This window comes from Oryzias latipes, chromosome 4 (genome assembly GCF_053564925.1).
Source record: "Oryzias latipes strain Hd-rR chromosome 4, Olatipes_Hd-rR_3.1".
NCBI lineage: Eukaryota > Metazoa > Chordata > Actinopteri > Beloniformes > Adrianichthyidae > Oryzias > Oryzias latipes.
The window spans coordinates 26,279,729-26,296,199 of NC_136240.1; the positions used below are offsets into that span (position 1 = coordinate 26,279,729).

The 16,471-nt window shown below is 39.0% G+C and overlaps 1 protein-coding gene across 3 annotated transcripts in view; it reads left to right on the forward strand.

The window, feature by feature from the left end:
* pik3r3b (phosphoinositide-3-kinase, regulatory subunit 3b (gamma)) overlaps positions 1-16,471 on the forward strand; it is a 246,070-nt gene that overhangs the window by 84,868 nt on the left and 144,731 nt on the right. Inside the window, exon 3 of one of the 3 annotated variants that reach the window (XM_011474287.4) lies at positions 2,432-2,509. The exons of the other annotated variants lie outside the window; for them this stretch is intronic. Within the exon in view, the coding sequence (XP_011472589.1) occupies positions 2,432-2,509 (78 nt within the window). The remainder of the gene's footprint in view (positions 1-2,431; positions 2,510-16,471) is intronic. 3 annotated transcript variants of the gene reach the window in all.

Consider the following 16,471-nt stretch of genomic DNA (forward strand, 5'->3'; position numbering starts at 1 on the left):
TAAACGGTTGCATATCTGTGCAAAGCTGATTCTCTTCACTTCAGAATCTGCAGGAAGGAAGTACGTCAATCGTGTCATCGGTTGAAAAGTTACAACGGTCAAAAGAATGTAAACACTGGAGCTAAAGCTTCAGTGTTAATGGGTTAAGTCAGCTTTTAACAAAAGGACAAAGACAGGGCTCGACATAGCCATTTGTCCGCTGGCCCGGTCCTGTTTTTTGAGCAGTGCGGACCACAAGACTTTACTTTTCACTTGTCCGCTCGGGCCACTAAAATATCTAACGGTTTATATATTCTTCACCTTTTTCAATAAAGTAAATTTTGCGAAAACGTGTAGATTTACCTCGTCTTCATAATTTAATTTTTCTGCTAGTCCTGTGTTCAGACTTCAAGGGTTTCTATGGGAAACCTTTGATCACTTCTCCTTCTCTCCCGCCTGCGCGCGCGCGGCTTTCACTGCCGAGCACCACGCGGCACGCGCTCACTACTTTTTTTTTCAAACTTTATTGAATGTAACAATTCAATACAAAACAATGTTAAACAGCAACAACGAAGGCACAAGCCAGTGGGTTATTATTACATTTGATTATAAATCCGACACCGTCACTGAAGAGAGACTGAAGCATGTCAGAGATGTGGAAGACATGGCAGGAATAGAAAGGAATATGTTAGATGGAGTAGTGGGTATAATTAGTACTATGGACAGCAAGATATTTAATGAATGCATTGAAGATGAAACTGTATCCACTAAGCTTTAAGCTGAATGTCAAAGAATCAAAGGCAACTCCAAATACCTGAATCTCAGACTCAAATGCAGTAGAATGTTAAACTACTTAATTTTGTTTTTCTTTACAACACTGTAAGCAGTAAGTATTTCTAGTTAGCTGAATGATCTCAGTTAGACCTGCACAATATGAGGAAAACTCGCGATATGCGATATCAGAGATTAAAATTGCGATAACGATATAATTTGCGGTATATAAACAAACAGCAAAATAACCAAATAACCATTCCCAGTTTAAAAATTATACTCCAAATGACCCACGTTGACATAGGTTACAAACATCTAACATAACAGGGCTCCATCTGATTGGTCAACAATGTGAAGGCGTCCATCCGATTGGTCAAATGCATTAAGGGATTTATTTGATTCGTTAAATGGTTCAAGCTGCCATTAGATTGTTTTAACACATTTAAGGTTTATGATTTATTGCGATATTTGCCGTTAGAAGCACCATGAAAACTTCTGAACTAGTGTTACCTACTACACTGCAGTGCTCTCTTCAAAACATCTGAAACAGACTAGAGCAGATTTAAGTTTGACATGGTCTATTTTCAGTCATTGAAAAGTGTAGAAATAAGTGATGTCACCAGAATGCACCAAATTGCACCATATTAAAAGTTTCCGGGGGGGCATGCCCCCGGACCCCCCCTAAAGTTGCAAGCACCTGCGGAGCGGCGGGTCCCGCTATGCGCGGTGTCGGGCCAGTAACTTTCAGGCAGGGCCAGTAAGTTTCAAAAACTACTGGCCCTGTGGGCCAGTGCAAATTTCTGGGCTATGTCAACCCCTGAAAGACTTAAAACTTGGTTTGATTACAGTCTTGCTTCTTTTTGGATTCTCCCAATGACACACATGCTCCTCTCACAAAATAAAATGTTGATTCAAAGTGTAAAACTGCTGTGACACCACCTAAAAGTAGTACAGAAAATGGCCTGGTGTCATTTTCATTTAAGGCATAGGAGGAAACCATAATCTCCACTATTTGCCTTTATCCATAATCAACATTGGTAATCAGGATGTCTCAAAAATCCCTTACACTCATTCAAGAATTAGTTTTTTTTTACCTTTAATAAAAAACCTCTAAACTGGTGTATCAATTGTATAAATGCCATATGTTCTGTATTTCTAAAATCTGGATTAAAAGCCACTGTTGAAGTTTTGAATATAAAAATTAGAATCATGAAACTCAACAGTAAGTGTTTGTGGGTAAGAATCACTTACTATATTCAATGCTAGATCTGCCCATCAACAAACATGATAGTTACAAAAAGATGACATCATTTCTATGCAATCATGTTGTGTCATTGCTTCAATATGATGTCCACAAAGCAAAACAAAACAGCATAGATGAAAAAAAAGTGTTTTGAAGATACTGAAACCATGTTCACAATACAGACCAATATTTTTTCTGCTAAAAAATTGGAATGAATGTTTTCAAATGTATGTAGAGGTTTTGTGTTGTTTAGTTTTTCTTTCTTCTCTACAAAAAAAGCAGACTGAAGGTTATTTGTGATGATCAGTCTGCTTTTTCTGCAGCTTCAAATAGCTTCCAGCAAAATGGGCCCCAATTTTAAGTTTGAGTCATTATCTTTTGTGAAATATGATGAATTTAATGTCTTTTGGAGCCAAATTTGACTGGTGTTTTGTGCAGGTGTAAATGGTGAGCCTCTGTATCAACGTTCGTCATCCAACAGTGGACCCATAGCGCTCCGGCAGGTTCTGGATTCAGGTAATGTGCATCTTTAAACTCGGATTAGTGCTTCTGCGTTAAGTTGAATAAGGTCTCCCATAAATAGTTCTCAAACCTTTTATCACCGGACCTGTCACCGGCGACACCAAAATGACACACTCTTTACCATACAGTAAATCTTCAACCATTTGTGCGATCAATCAGTGGATTCTGACGTTGAGAAATTTGCTTTTCTTATCTGCTTTGCACCGAGATGCAACACGGTTTTCTCCGCAACCGAATCGACTGATTTGAGTTGATTGCTTCACTAGTGCACAGTGTTTCACATCAATGCTAGGCTGCTTTTAGAATTGTGTTGATTTGCGTAAACGTTTTTAGAGTTACGGTAGTCGAAAGAATGTAAACACTGGAGCTAAACCTTTGATGTTAAAGGGTCAACTGTAAAATGAAGTGATGCTTTCTCACTGTTGATTTCTCTTTTTCTTTTTTGGGGGCTGAATGGCTAAATAATCCAACTGTAGTGACACGTTGGAGAGGTTAATGGGGAGGGATTTGGCTATTGTCTGACGCAATGCACTAATCAGACCAGTCTGAGCTTTTGTGGTTTAACTTCACCCCATTGCTGTGCCTCATTTAGATCTACTTCAAAACCACAAACTGTCGTTAAGAGACAAAATTTGTAATCAGTAACTTGGTTAACATACAAAAGCTGTAATTTAAAACAAAAAAAACCAACAGTGCGTCTTGATAGCACACAGACAAAATTTTATTTATTTTTATTTTATTTGTTTAAACATTTACACAAGAAGGTAACAGGGATGCCCAGTTTATCATATTCTATTTAGTATAGTTTAGCAATTACCTATTGTATTTTATTACTAATTTCAGGTTCTGATACAATTATCGGTATGAAGCCCACTGAGATGACTATTGTTGTAATATTGGGCTAGATTATTAAAATTGAATAAAATGAAATAAGGCCCCTGGGGACACAACATCTCGTTTTCAAAGGAGTCTTCTAAATGGTTTGAGTGTTATTGTGGAGATGCTAATGTGACTAACGTGCAGATTTTAATTTTTTATTTTATTTTTTATTTATTTATTTTGTATTGCTAACAAGGTTGGATGTTAGCATACTCACAATAACATAATATTTAGCTGTATCAGTTACTGGTATAGTGAATACGCTAACAATGTAAACGTTTAGCGCTATCAGACTTTAAGCTGGGGAGTTAGCATTGTCACAGTAATGTTTTTTTTAGCGGTATGAGTCTTATTTTTTTCACGTGTTCCATACAAGGTTGGGAGTTGCAGGTATGGTGAAAAATCTACCGTGGCTAATGCTCCTAATGTGGCTAACTTGTAGCATGTTTCAAAGAAGTTCAAGAAAAACTGAGTGAATGTTGTTTTGACCGCCCTAAATACGTCTTTTTTGTTTTGTTTTTATTAACTATACAAAGATTTTCCTCTTCGGAAACTCAGACTTTTTTTTAAATAAAAAAACAGCCCACTATTTTAAGTCATGGTTTAAGCCTAAAACAATGTAAAATGAAAGAATGACCCAATAACAAACCTATGTTGTTAGTTTAAAGCCCTATAAAATCAAGGAACAGTGTTTCTGGAAGCTACAGGTGGGTCATTAGCATATCGCTTGGAGTTTCCAGCCAGTCTCCATTGCTCAGTTTTGAACCAGTTTATGCAAAAATAGCACATGTTACCATGAAATAAGCTCATTCCATGGGGGTGAGGGCTCTGTGAACCACATGTCAATCAGACAAAAAAAAGTTGGCCAAACTGGGGTTGTTGAAGTTCAGGTTTGGTACCAGCAGAGAGTGCTCTGGCTCTGCACTTCACTTTTGGGAGGAATAAGGAGGGATCTCACAAAAATCAGACCTCACACTCCTCTCTGACAGGCTGGGGGATCAGGTACACCCAAATATTCCAACCATAATGCTCTGCTTTCATCTGTGCACAGCAGGAAAAAGTCGTTCACCTGAGAGCAAATGCTGTGGATGTGAATCGTACATGATCACAGATGAAAACTTGTTATGTAACAGAGTCTCAAACACTACAAAGGCATGAGTAAACTTTCAACATGATGATTGATTTTTTTTGTTTTTTTAAAGCACACACATCACTTCATTTGGATTCAGTCGGTTGTTAAAATCCTCGAAATATTGGATATTTAATAAAGATATAATGCAAGAAAAATATGCCGATTTTTTAGGTACCGGTAATTGCCTTTTACATGTTACATAGTAGTTCACCTTCTATAAGGCCCTAGATTCTGAGACTTGTTTTTTTCTTTTTCTCTAACCTATGGACCTAAAGGCGCATTCAAACTGACAGTGTTTTGCTTGTGCCATGATTATTTCCTTGCATGTTCCACTTCGTTTGATATGTGTGAAAGCTCAGTGGAACTTTGGTGCAGATCAAACAAGCAAACCTTGGTTCAATTAAAAGCAAGCCTTAGTTTATACATGTATTGGTGCAGGTTAGCCTTGCAGCACTCAGAGAAATAGCAGGGAACCATAAAAGGTTTATACATAAGACTTCAGCTAGCATGTTATTTGATTAGAGATGTCAGGACGGAAAGAAAACTGCTGACTCGTTTTTTATCTTAAGAAAAAGCCACAAAGCACACCCCTTTTGTACTTACAGTTTAACTGAACACAACGACAAACGTTTGTTTTAAATGTCGAACATGGAGGTGAAGGTGTGGTAGTGTGGGTTTGTCTTGCATAGATACAAATATCCTGTAGAAAAAGAAAATGTTTCGGTTTAAAAGCTGTTCAACTTCAACCAATTGGTTTTCAATCAGAAAAGTTGCCAATTAATGCACAATGTTATGAAAGGAATAACTCAACAATTGTGCAAAATAGAAAATCAAGCAAAAAAGAAACCTAAATTATATAATCAAATTTATTTCAAATCATTTATAATCCAATTTAGTAGGCAGACATTGTTTTTACTATTTGTATGTAAGTATGTCAGTTACAAAAAGATTACATTTAAGAGTTTAGAGTGTAACCCTCCACTCTGAACAAGCAGCTGGAGAAATAGAAGGAGCAATAGAAATAAAATCACTTGTGACCATCTGCTGTAATTGAAAGGGATCTACAAGGACCAGAAAGATTCAAAAAATACTGTAAGAAAAATAGATGACAGTAGAAAAGGATGAGTGAAGGTTTACAGCAATGGTGTCAAACTAGAGTCATCTAATGCTTCGTTTCCACTAAGCGGTACGGTACAGTCCGGTTCAGTCCAGTCTGGTATTGTGTGCTTTTCTATTATAAAATAGACCCTTTAGGTCAGACTTAATCGTACCATTTTTGGGCTCCTGCTTAGTCCCAACCCCTGAGGCTTTTCCTCACCTCTACATTTAGCCCTCCAAGCAGAGAACTATGGAAAAATAGCATCTTCAAATTCAAACGCCACTACCACTTGATGACTTGATTAGTAGTCGCCAGTCATCAACGTTGGTGCGTAGCTGCCAGCGCTCTAAAAATACATAACATTTGTTTTATTACTTTAAGAAGTTATTACATTAAATGTTAGCTTTTGTGCTTCAGAGCACACCCACGTATGTGTTTCTCACAAGCGTGACGAAAACTCTTAAATAACTGCAGATCCCACTTTAAAAAAACAAATTTGGACACTCCAAATGACCATACAATTGGAGCAATAGGGAGGAGCTGTAACGGTAGGCAATGAATTCGGATTTGGCCCTAGTGCAAAGCTGTAAAAGGCATTTTTGACAAAATCAGAGAAGTGCAGCTTCTTTTTATTTTTTAACGCACTTTGATGTCGGTTTAATAGAGTAGGTATGCTTACTTACTTCACTGACTGTTCTCAGAAAACAAGCAGACGAAATCCCCCACCCCCAGCCTAGTCTCTTTGGGAAGTGACGGGAGGTCACTACAGATCTTGACATATACTTTATCAAAAAAAATTGAGTTAAAGAAGTTGACATGCAGGGCACTCAAAGGAACTTTGCATGCCGGCTTGACTCGCACACCAAACATATATGTTAAGACATGATGGAGGATTGGGGGGAGGGGTGGGGGGCAGGCTTGACAGAAATGCTGCACGAAACATGGGAAGTGAAAGTGAAATGCAGCCACTGACATCCTACAGTCACATTGACAGACTCCTCCAAGTGGTCTAATAGGTATGGGCGGATTATATGGAAGATATATGAAAGGGTGTAGATTTGTCCTGACATTTGGCTCTAAAGTTATGCGAATGCACACAAAGGCTACCGATCCATTTGAGCAGGGATCGGTAGCACTGGGGAAGCATGAAACTTGTGAGAAAGCCCAAAGGACAGTAGACGTGATGTGTTCTGCTTTTACCCATACTATAAATACACCTTTTTTTTAAAAATACATTTTAGCTCGAAAGTTGGGTTTTTTGAAAAGGTCCCAAGAGTCGCAGGTAAAAGTAAGTCAAGGGCCCTAATTTCAACCAGAAGTCATTCAGTTGCACATCTTGCTCATCACAGTCCCAGCATCCCACTGATGACTGTGTACTGTTTTCAAAGTTTTCATATTCATATTACATTATAAAATGTGGAAAATGGAACAAACAAAATGTACTTTTAGACTAACCATTAAAGAAGTCATACAACAAACTACAACAGTAGAACCAGTTGGACAAAGTCGATATTGTTGTTTCACTAAACAATCTGTATCAATAATCAGCTCATTAGGGATTCATGATTATCAAAGTTAATTAACAGCATCAACTATTATTTACATAAACTCATGAATATTGGTTTCAGCCACTATGAAAATTTCTGCCAGTAGGTTGTACGGTATAGTTGTGCCTTATAACATATCTGGGGATTTTTGAGTCAGCTCTGTTTTAACCAACCCCTGTTGCTTCTGGTGGTTATAGGTTGGCGCCATATATGTGTAGTGCAAATCACACCAATAAATCCCTTAATGTAGAAACGTATAAAAGATCCAAAGGACCACTGAAAAAGCAAAAAAAAATAATAAAAAAACCCCAAAACATTTAAAAATCAAAGCAAAATACCAGAAACCAAAATACAAAAACAAATCAGATGTGGTGCAGAGGTAGAGCGGTCTAGCTCTGCACTACAGTTCAGGAAACTAATAGTACAAGCCCTCACACTCTGGTTCCACTGTAAGAATCTTCTGATCCCTTAAATTAAGAGATGCTTTTGGACGAATCATTGAGTGCTCAGGTACATCCTTCTCCAGGTAACCCAGTCGAGACTAATCAAGCATCTGCTTGTGAACAGATGGCCGAGCTAGCTTTTTTTGTCTCCAAGAATCTCCTCTCCTGATCCACAGCTATCTTGAGGCCCTTGTCTGCCACTTCAATAGTGCTGTGGACGAATCTTCTCTTCCTCATTCCAGTGTTGCTTGATGGTTATGTCCAACAAACAGGCTGCAAAACCTCTGCACTCCATATCCACTGGGAAGCACCTCTTAACTGTGGATGACCTGTCCTGTGTGATTTGGATGCTTCCTTTCAAAGGCTTTCACCAGATGGTGTTCCCATGGGGCTCTCAGCTCTAGCAGCATGGCCTGCCTGGTGGGTTGAAACAAGCACAATGTCTGGCTGCAATGCAAACTGGTAGATACAGCTGGCCTCTTAAGATGCATCATCACCTGCCAGTGTCATGCAGTGGTCGGGATGCCTGCGAGATGCTGCCGCGCACAATTCAGTTTTGTGCAGATGGCTTCAGCAATGGCTCAAAAACTGGGTCAATGGTAGGTGAGACATCATATGTCTGGGTTCCCTCACTACTCCCTAACAACTTAATAACTATACAGTGGGGGACTATCTAGTATATTGAATTTTAAAAGTGATTTGGACACCATGCTTATACCTTTTTTTCCCCTTTAAAAAAGATATGATGTCACTGATTTTGCAAAGTTAACCCGGACCTCGACCAATCTGGTAAAGATTTCATGGATCTGATTCGCATATTTGGTTTGGCAAAGAAGTAAAATCCTAATAAAAAAGAACATTATACGAAGACTTTTTATAAATATGCTGTGTTCTGACAATGAAAAAGTTGATGGCTTATAAAAAATACATTTTTTCACAAAGAATGCAATCCATTGGGATCCATATTCGCCAACCTAGAGAGGATCAATGCACAGTGGCTTTTGCAGAGACATTTGGAAAATTTCCAGCGCACTCAGTTTAGGAATTGTAGATTAGGACAGAGTGAAGGAATTCGGACACAACCTTAGAGTCTCTTCAGCAGCTTTATAGGAACCCATTTGATACGCTGTGACGTCTGATTGGTTGGCTTGCCAGGCCTTTACCAGGTTTTTTCAGTTACTACAACAAAAATATCATCCAGATAAGGAACAAACACTAAACACAGACTCACATATACACCTAGTGATAATTTAGAGTCACCAATTACCCTGTGCAACAAGTCTTCCTAAATTGACTGCATAGTCTGACATCTCTGTTTAAACTGAACCAGCAGCTTGTCTTAGGAGAAACAGAATAAAAAAGCGGAAACTTCTTTGACATTTGTAAGGAGCTTCTCATGAGAGATCACATTTCACAATTCCAGGTTTTTGACAGCTGATGGGACTTGAGCTTTTGCATGTACCATGTTACCATGACAATTCTACTTTAGGATTTATAGTGAGGAGTAGTAGCTTAAGTCATTACTGGAAAGTCATCACATGTCTTTGGCTGTAAATGGAAGTCATTTCTGAAAGAAAGTGATGCATTTTCTCTGAAAAAAGGGTTGTCTGGTCTGGTTTTGTACTGAGGGAGAAGCATTTTTTTAAGCATCAAAATTGTGCACTCCTCAGGAGTGTTTACTGTTGTGTTTTCTTGTGAAAACCCCTCTTATTTATGCTCTGGTGTTTTTAATTTTCACATTTATTCCCAACCTTTTATTTTAAAATATTGTTTCTTCTTTTACCCATTGGGGTTTGTGGGCCAAATATTGCTAAGTCAACATCATATTGGTTGGAGTACCTACACACCTGTCTCCCTAGAGTCTAGGGGTGTCAAACGAACAGCCCCCAGATGGTTCAATCCGGCCCAGTCATGAAGAGTAAAAATTATTAGGATGTTTTAAAAAAAAGCACGTTTGTAGTCCATTCCTGTGGTGAGTTATGATTTTTTAAATAAATAATCGAAATGCGCAATTCCGCCACTAGAGGGAGCAAAGGAAAAGCAAAGCAGGTGAAACAGCATAACTCTGCACGTGCCAAAAGCAAAGCCTAACAGCTCTTTGTCTGAGTAAGATTTCGTTTGGTTCTGTGCGAGGCCCACCGCTGTTACATTGCTATATGAATGATCAGTAGTGACACACTAATGACCAAAATGTTGTCAAAAAAAAAAAAAGGTTGAAGTGGAGTGCCAAGCTCTCCAGGAAAAATGGAAAGAGTTTTATTTGTTCACAGAGCTGAATGCAAAACCTGCATGCTTGGAATGTCATCAACAGGTCGCAATGCTCAAAGAATACAACATTCAGCACCACTATGAGACTCACCATAAAGAAAAGTTTCACCATTTGCAGGGGGAGTTAAGAAAAGAGAAGATTTACCAACTATTAGCTGGACTGTCAAAATAACCGTCTGCATTTACTGCAGCCTGACGTCAGTGATGGAGCAGTGACACCTAGCTGCCTTATTGCAAAGAAGTTGGAGCAAACATCCAAACCATTTTCGAATGGTGAACTTTTGAAAAATGCTGAAGGCTGCAGAAGTGTTGTTCTCCAAAAAGCAGTCGACCTTTGCTAGCATAAGTCTGTCAAGGATTACGATTACAGATACAACATCTCTGAGGAGACTTGGGCGCCAAATGAAGAAATCCAGTCATTCATTGCATTTTTGGTCTCTATTGATGAAAACACAAATACAGATACTGCACAACCGTGCATATTTATTAGAGGTGTTAAAGAGACGTCCCAACAGAGTTTCCTGAGTTGATGGACACAACAACATCTGATGACATAATCACCTCTCTAGTTACTGCACCACACTATGTTGGAGTGAACTGGTCATGTGATGTAGGTATGGTCACTGATGGCGCCTGATTAACGGTCAGGAAGAAGGCAGGTGTTGCCACAAAATTCAGGCGGAAACCAGGAAAAGATTTTTGGACGTTTCATTGTGTTTTGCACACTTGAATGACAGTAATTGTGTTTCTGCACAGGATTTGAATCCTGATATTGATGGCTGGGTGAAGTTTCAGGAGAGAAAGGGAGGTTAACTCCAAATTCTTAAGTTCACAAATGTTTTCAAGTTTAACTTAGTTACATTTCTATTGAGTTGCACATTTACATTTTAGGCAGGGTTTTTCGTAGCCCCTCTTGAGTTTATTATCAGGATTGCTTCAGTGTCAGCTGTAAAATGTTCAGTCTGTGTAAAATTGAATAAACCCATTTTTTTAAAGTGAAATGCATTTTATGTGAGATCCATTGGCCTCTGTAAATGAATGTGTAATAATAAGTGATTAGGCTAATATGTTGGTTGAGTCATTTTTTCCAACTGAGTAAAAAAAAAAAAAAGCTTGCTTTTATGTTACTGGTCCGGCCCACTTGGGATGAGACGCCTTGAATGTGGCCCCCAAACCAAAATGAGTTTGACACCCCTGCCCTAGACCCTTTGTGCTGGGGTTCCTGTGAACAGAATTGTCTCCTGCGCATGGATGCTTTGCATTGCGTTAGAGCATGATGCACCAACAGTGACTCTGTTAGGAAACTGTTGGCGCTGCTACAGTGTCTTGCCTCCCTGTTGTGTGTTTTGTGCTTCCTGAGTCCAGGCAGATTGCGAAAATGCTGCCGTACCTCACAAGCTGTTCAACATCCTCAGAAGCAGGACACTGATCCAAACGCGCTAATTTTTCTGTTTGGCTGGTGTTCTGCGCAGAGAAGAATTTCCATGAAATAAACAGCAAGTATTTTGGTATCCGTGACTCACACACAAACTCACGGACTCTGCAAGCTTTCCAGAACATTACCTCATCAAGTTGACCTGCGATTGGTACACGGCCCGAACGTTGCCATGGTGATAGCTTGCCTTTTATAGCTGGTTGGTTCTGCTTTGCCCACACAGAGCTCTGTAGGTTGGCCCAGTAACTGTGTGACTGTTTGTGTCTCAAGTTTCTGTATTTCTGTACACCACCAAGGAATTATAAAGAGGGAGCAAAACTTTGTGCTGTGATATTTTAATAAAATGTTTATATGAGGGAAAAACATGGATTTGAGTGGCAACGTTTTTTTTTTTTAAATAAAGGCAGAAGGCTGTATCTAATGGCCCCTTAAAAACCCACTCCAATAAAAATTCTATTTTCACTGTTCTTGTGTTCATTATTCTGATGATGGAGGACATGTGTAGAGAAAATGAAGCTTGAAACTGCATTTCTGAGTAATTCTTTTTTCAAATCGTGAATCAGGAGCAGACGATACAATGTCGTTTGAAAGAGTGTTGCAAATACATTAGACAGGCCACAAGCTCCCTGCCTCACTCCATTCTGATGCATCCACTTGTAGACAAATAGATCCATCTACGTCTTTGTTTTCCTCGTCTGAGCTGGAATCTGGCTCAAAACTGTATGGCCGCATAGTTCAAATTTTGTTGCACCTGTATGTTAGGTTGGGAGTGTGAGGGGCTGTAAGCTAGTGGGAGATAAGTGAACAGATGAGCAGTTCTCTGCAGAAACTATGTTCTAGGACACAGGTCGACACAGGTTTTTTTGTTTTGTTTTTTTTCCCTATAAAGGCATAATCATAGTTAATAAACATTGGAAATGCTTAGATCAAAAGATGATCAGAGTTTGACCCAAATCCTTTGTGCATCACCATACCAGAAAGGAAATGTTTAAGCTTTCAGAACAGGAATGGCTTTTTTTGTTGTTTCTTTTTAAAAAAACAGCTCGCAAGAATCTCAATGAAAACTATTGAAGTTTTCTTATATGTCTACCAAAGGGGATTTTCATTGATTTCATCAATACTAGTTTTGCTTTCCTTTAGCTACTGGCCGCAGTCACAGTATTTACATTGTAATAACACAAACACATATGGATTACTTCAGCTTAGAACATACTTCAATATTATGCTGTGTTGTACCAGCCCAACTGTGTTACTGTCACTTTTTTTATTCTAATCTGATCATTTTTTTCTTCTAATTTGACCTTTGTCCTATGTTAATTTAATTTTTTTAAAGATATAATACCAGCCTTACACACTTGTTACCCATGTCTTGTTGACCTGGTTTTAATTCTGCATATGTCAAATCAAACTTTACCTATTCAATCACTCATTTGCCAGCTGTTTTGGGGTTTGCAAAACTCTTAATAAACCAATTCTGCAAACTAACAAACGTTTATCCAATGCTTTTGGATTTACTAATACATTTTCACCAAATACCTGATTAGAGACAAAATTAACGCAGCCGAAGAAATTCATCTTAAGACCAGTGAGCACCTTTGTGTCCAACTGAGTGTGTGCAGACCCCCCACCCCCCACCCCATACCGCGAGTAGACTGGAAAAACAGCGAACTCTAATAGGTTATTGACGGACGCCACAGGAAGCTGATGACATCATCCAGGACCAATAGCGAGGCAGCAAACTGAGCGGTGAGTGTCGGGACGGAGTGTGAGAATGAAGGAAAGCAGGCAGAAGATGGAGCGATGAAGCCAGAGACCGCTCTTAATTCGTTGTTTTTGCTGAACTCAGCAGCTCCTGTCACAGAGAGAGGGAGCGAGAGAAAAAGAACTGCTGTAGACGAGTGAAAAGACGAAGCAGAGAAGCAGAAGATGAGGACAAAGGGATAGACAAAAGACTACATAAAAGTGACGCAGTGAAAATATGAGATGGGTTTGTGTCTGCAGAGCTGCTGCAGATTGTTTGGTAGGTGCTGGGGGCAGACGGTTAAAAGATCAAATATGAGGGTGATCAGAAATAAAGGGCTGGTGTGTTAAAGGGAAAGGATGCAGTTCAGTCCACTTTGTGTGGATGTGTGTTGGGAAAGGAAACGATGATTGGAAGCATCCCATAGGCAAGTCTTTCTATCATAAAATCAGCACAAATAACTGAAAATACCAGATGAAAGACCAAAACCAAAAGTTTGTCATTGAACTTCAGACACTGACTGGGTCAATGAGTTTTGCGCCCAAAACCTTTAATGCCTTAAGGTCATGTCAAACAGCCACTAAGTACAGTTTGGGCATATTGCACAGATGAAAATTGATCATACGTAAATAAACGTGAGAAAAAGTGCGAAATGTTGTACTAACTAACGCAACTAACATGAATACTTTTATGTAGAACATGCTTGATTATTGAGCTGTTTCTATGCAATTCATTAGTGATATGGGTGTCAATTACATAATCTTCTGTAATACCGCATGGATGGATGGAGTGTAACATCATTACTTTGTTAATTATGAGACATTTTAAAAAATAAACAAAATATAAAGTAAAGAACAACAAACGGATTAGAATTCCTTGAACACGAGCATTATTGTTCTTGAATAAAAAGCGAGCTTTAAAAGTCAAAGCTCAGCTTTGTGTGGTCCTGCGCTGCCGGACAACACTCTCCATTTGGTGTTATTGCTCTCTGTTTGCCCACTTCCTGTCTCAGACTCTCATCTCTGCCATATGTTGTCCTGCAGCATGAACATGAAGAGCTAAAGTGACACCTGTGGCTTCCCCATCTGCTGAAAAACCTCAAATAGAGCCCAGCTTTTAGCATATTTGCTGTCCTTTCTTTTTCTAAACCCTCTGACCCTTCCGATTTAACTTTGGACACAAAGAAACATCCAGGAGTTATTGTTTGTGAGTGTTAGATGTTCTTTCATGTCTCAATTGATTCTTGGATCCTGACTCAGCAATCAAAGCTTTTTTTGGCATTCCGGAGAGAAGGCAAAGATGACAGGGCTTTTCAAGCCAGACAATGGAAAGTGAAGCATAAGCTGTTTGGACGGATGCAATGTACCGAATCGGCAAAACCCCATCCGTTAAAGAAATGTGACTTTTCCACAGGAGCTAATTTATCCTTTAATGCCGATTCTCTCTGAACTATTATTAATGCTTGGCCTCTGGATGAACTTTGCTTTTTCTGCGCAGTCCTCCCGCTCTCATCTCCAGCTTCTTCTCTCTTTGTGTGCTTTTTCTCTTTATCTGCCTTTGTGTTCTCCCATTGCAACTCTCCGAGCCTTCATTCAGATATCAGTGCATCTGCTTGAAAGTGTATGCGATGCCAAGGACGCCCGTGCAGGTTTAGAGTTGACTGAGTTCATCAACACAGTCGAGCAATAAAGGTAATCATTTCAATCCTGTGGCCCCATTTGTGTTGAAAAATTGGGCTTCATTCGCTATTCTGTTTGAACAAAACAGTGCTTCTAGAACGGGGCTCTGGTGAAAACCTACCTTTTATTTTTGTGTTAAAATAACAACATTTTAGCAAGTTTTGTCTCTACTCTAACTCCACATTTCTCCATTTAACTTTATGCAGTCGGGATGAGGATGTTCCGTCATTTTTCCGGTTCTTTCTCTTGTGATAATGTGGAAAGTTTGGCAGTAAATCAATTAAAGATTGATAAATGAACCAAGGAATTGTTAATTTTGCCTTTTTGTTGCTCTTGTCAAAATCTATTTGACAAATAATTCTATTTCTCAATTGTTATATTTATTGGAATTAATTTGTCTTGTAATGTACTGTATGTCTAAGTTTAAATGTGTCTTTTATAATTAAGAGTAATTATGGCCCGCAGCAGCAGTCACTGACTGCAAGAACCATATTGTTTTCGCAGTTGGAAGAGTCTTTTTCGAAAATTTGCGGCGGGGGTCAGGCATGAAAGTCACCAACATTTGCACACACCTGGGACCCGGCAAATGACAACCCCTGGAAACGATACCCTGTGCTGCAAGAAATTCTGATGCTTGGTGACTTTTTTGACTCTGCCATTGGTTTTGAAAATGTACAAGCGGAAGCCCAAAACGTGCATTTACGTGAGTTTACAAAGACTTTTAATTAAAGTGGCCGCTTGAACGCGTGTTGCAGAGGGCAGTGTGAACGTCTCTTGACACATTCAGCGTGAACGCAGCCTATAACGTTTGGAGCAACTCAACAGAGATGTCAAAATGGAAATGTCTGGTAACAAATCTGCATTCAGAAACAGAAAGAGCTTCTACCAAGTGTTGAGTGGTGGAGAAAAGCTCATGTGAAGAGTTTGTTCTCCACTTTGTTGACCATGAACACCTGTTACCAGAGTACTGTAGGGTCAAGTATGAACCCATTTGGAATTGAGTCACAAACTCAACCTCCAGATTTCAGAATCGACCGAGTACACATGATACAAACCTTTCACCATCGGGAGACAGGAATGCTTACGTACATTCTGAACCCTGTAAACTTTTTTTTTTTCTGGTATCCAACGAGGACGAAATGCTCCTCTATCCTTTTGTGTTGCCTGCTATCGATTTTTAAAACTATCCTTTAAAGCTTTACACATTTAGCTCCTATTTAAGTCCAAGATTGGTTTTAATTTTTTCTGCATCCAATATAAAGGGATACACAGACTTTTTTCTTATGCAACATTTAGCCCAATTCAATTCATGTAAAAAGATGTCCATGACACAAATAAAGTACACTGTAAAACAAGTTATACAATCGATAAACCGAAGCAAAGTTACACATGAAGCTAAATTGATTGCAGAGCTATCAAAAAGTATCATAAAGCTTTAAGCTGTTGTGGCAGTGACAAGGTATTTAACTGTATCAGAAATGAAATGCTTCTACCGCGATGCTGCAGATGCCCATTTAGCTCCATAGTCTGCTCAGCCCGCTTTATTATTACTGTCTTCTAAAGACCTACGCTGGCTATAAAAAGAGTTTGATCCGCTCAAGGACTCTCAGATTGACACTTTACAGCGTAAACACACACAACCGATAAAGAAAAAGTGATGAACTAACTTCAACTGTATGTATTCTTCCTGGTGTGTATTATTTAACAAGGTACAAAAGGTGTCATTATTCAAT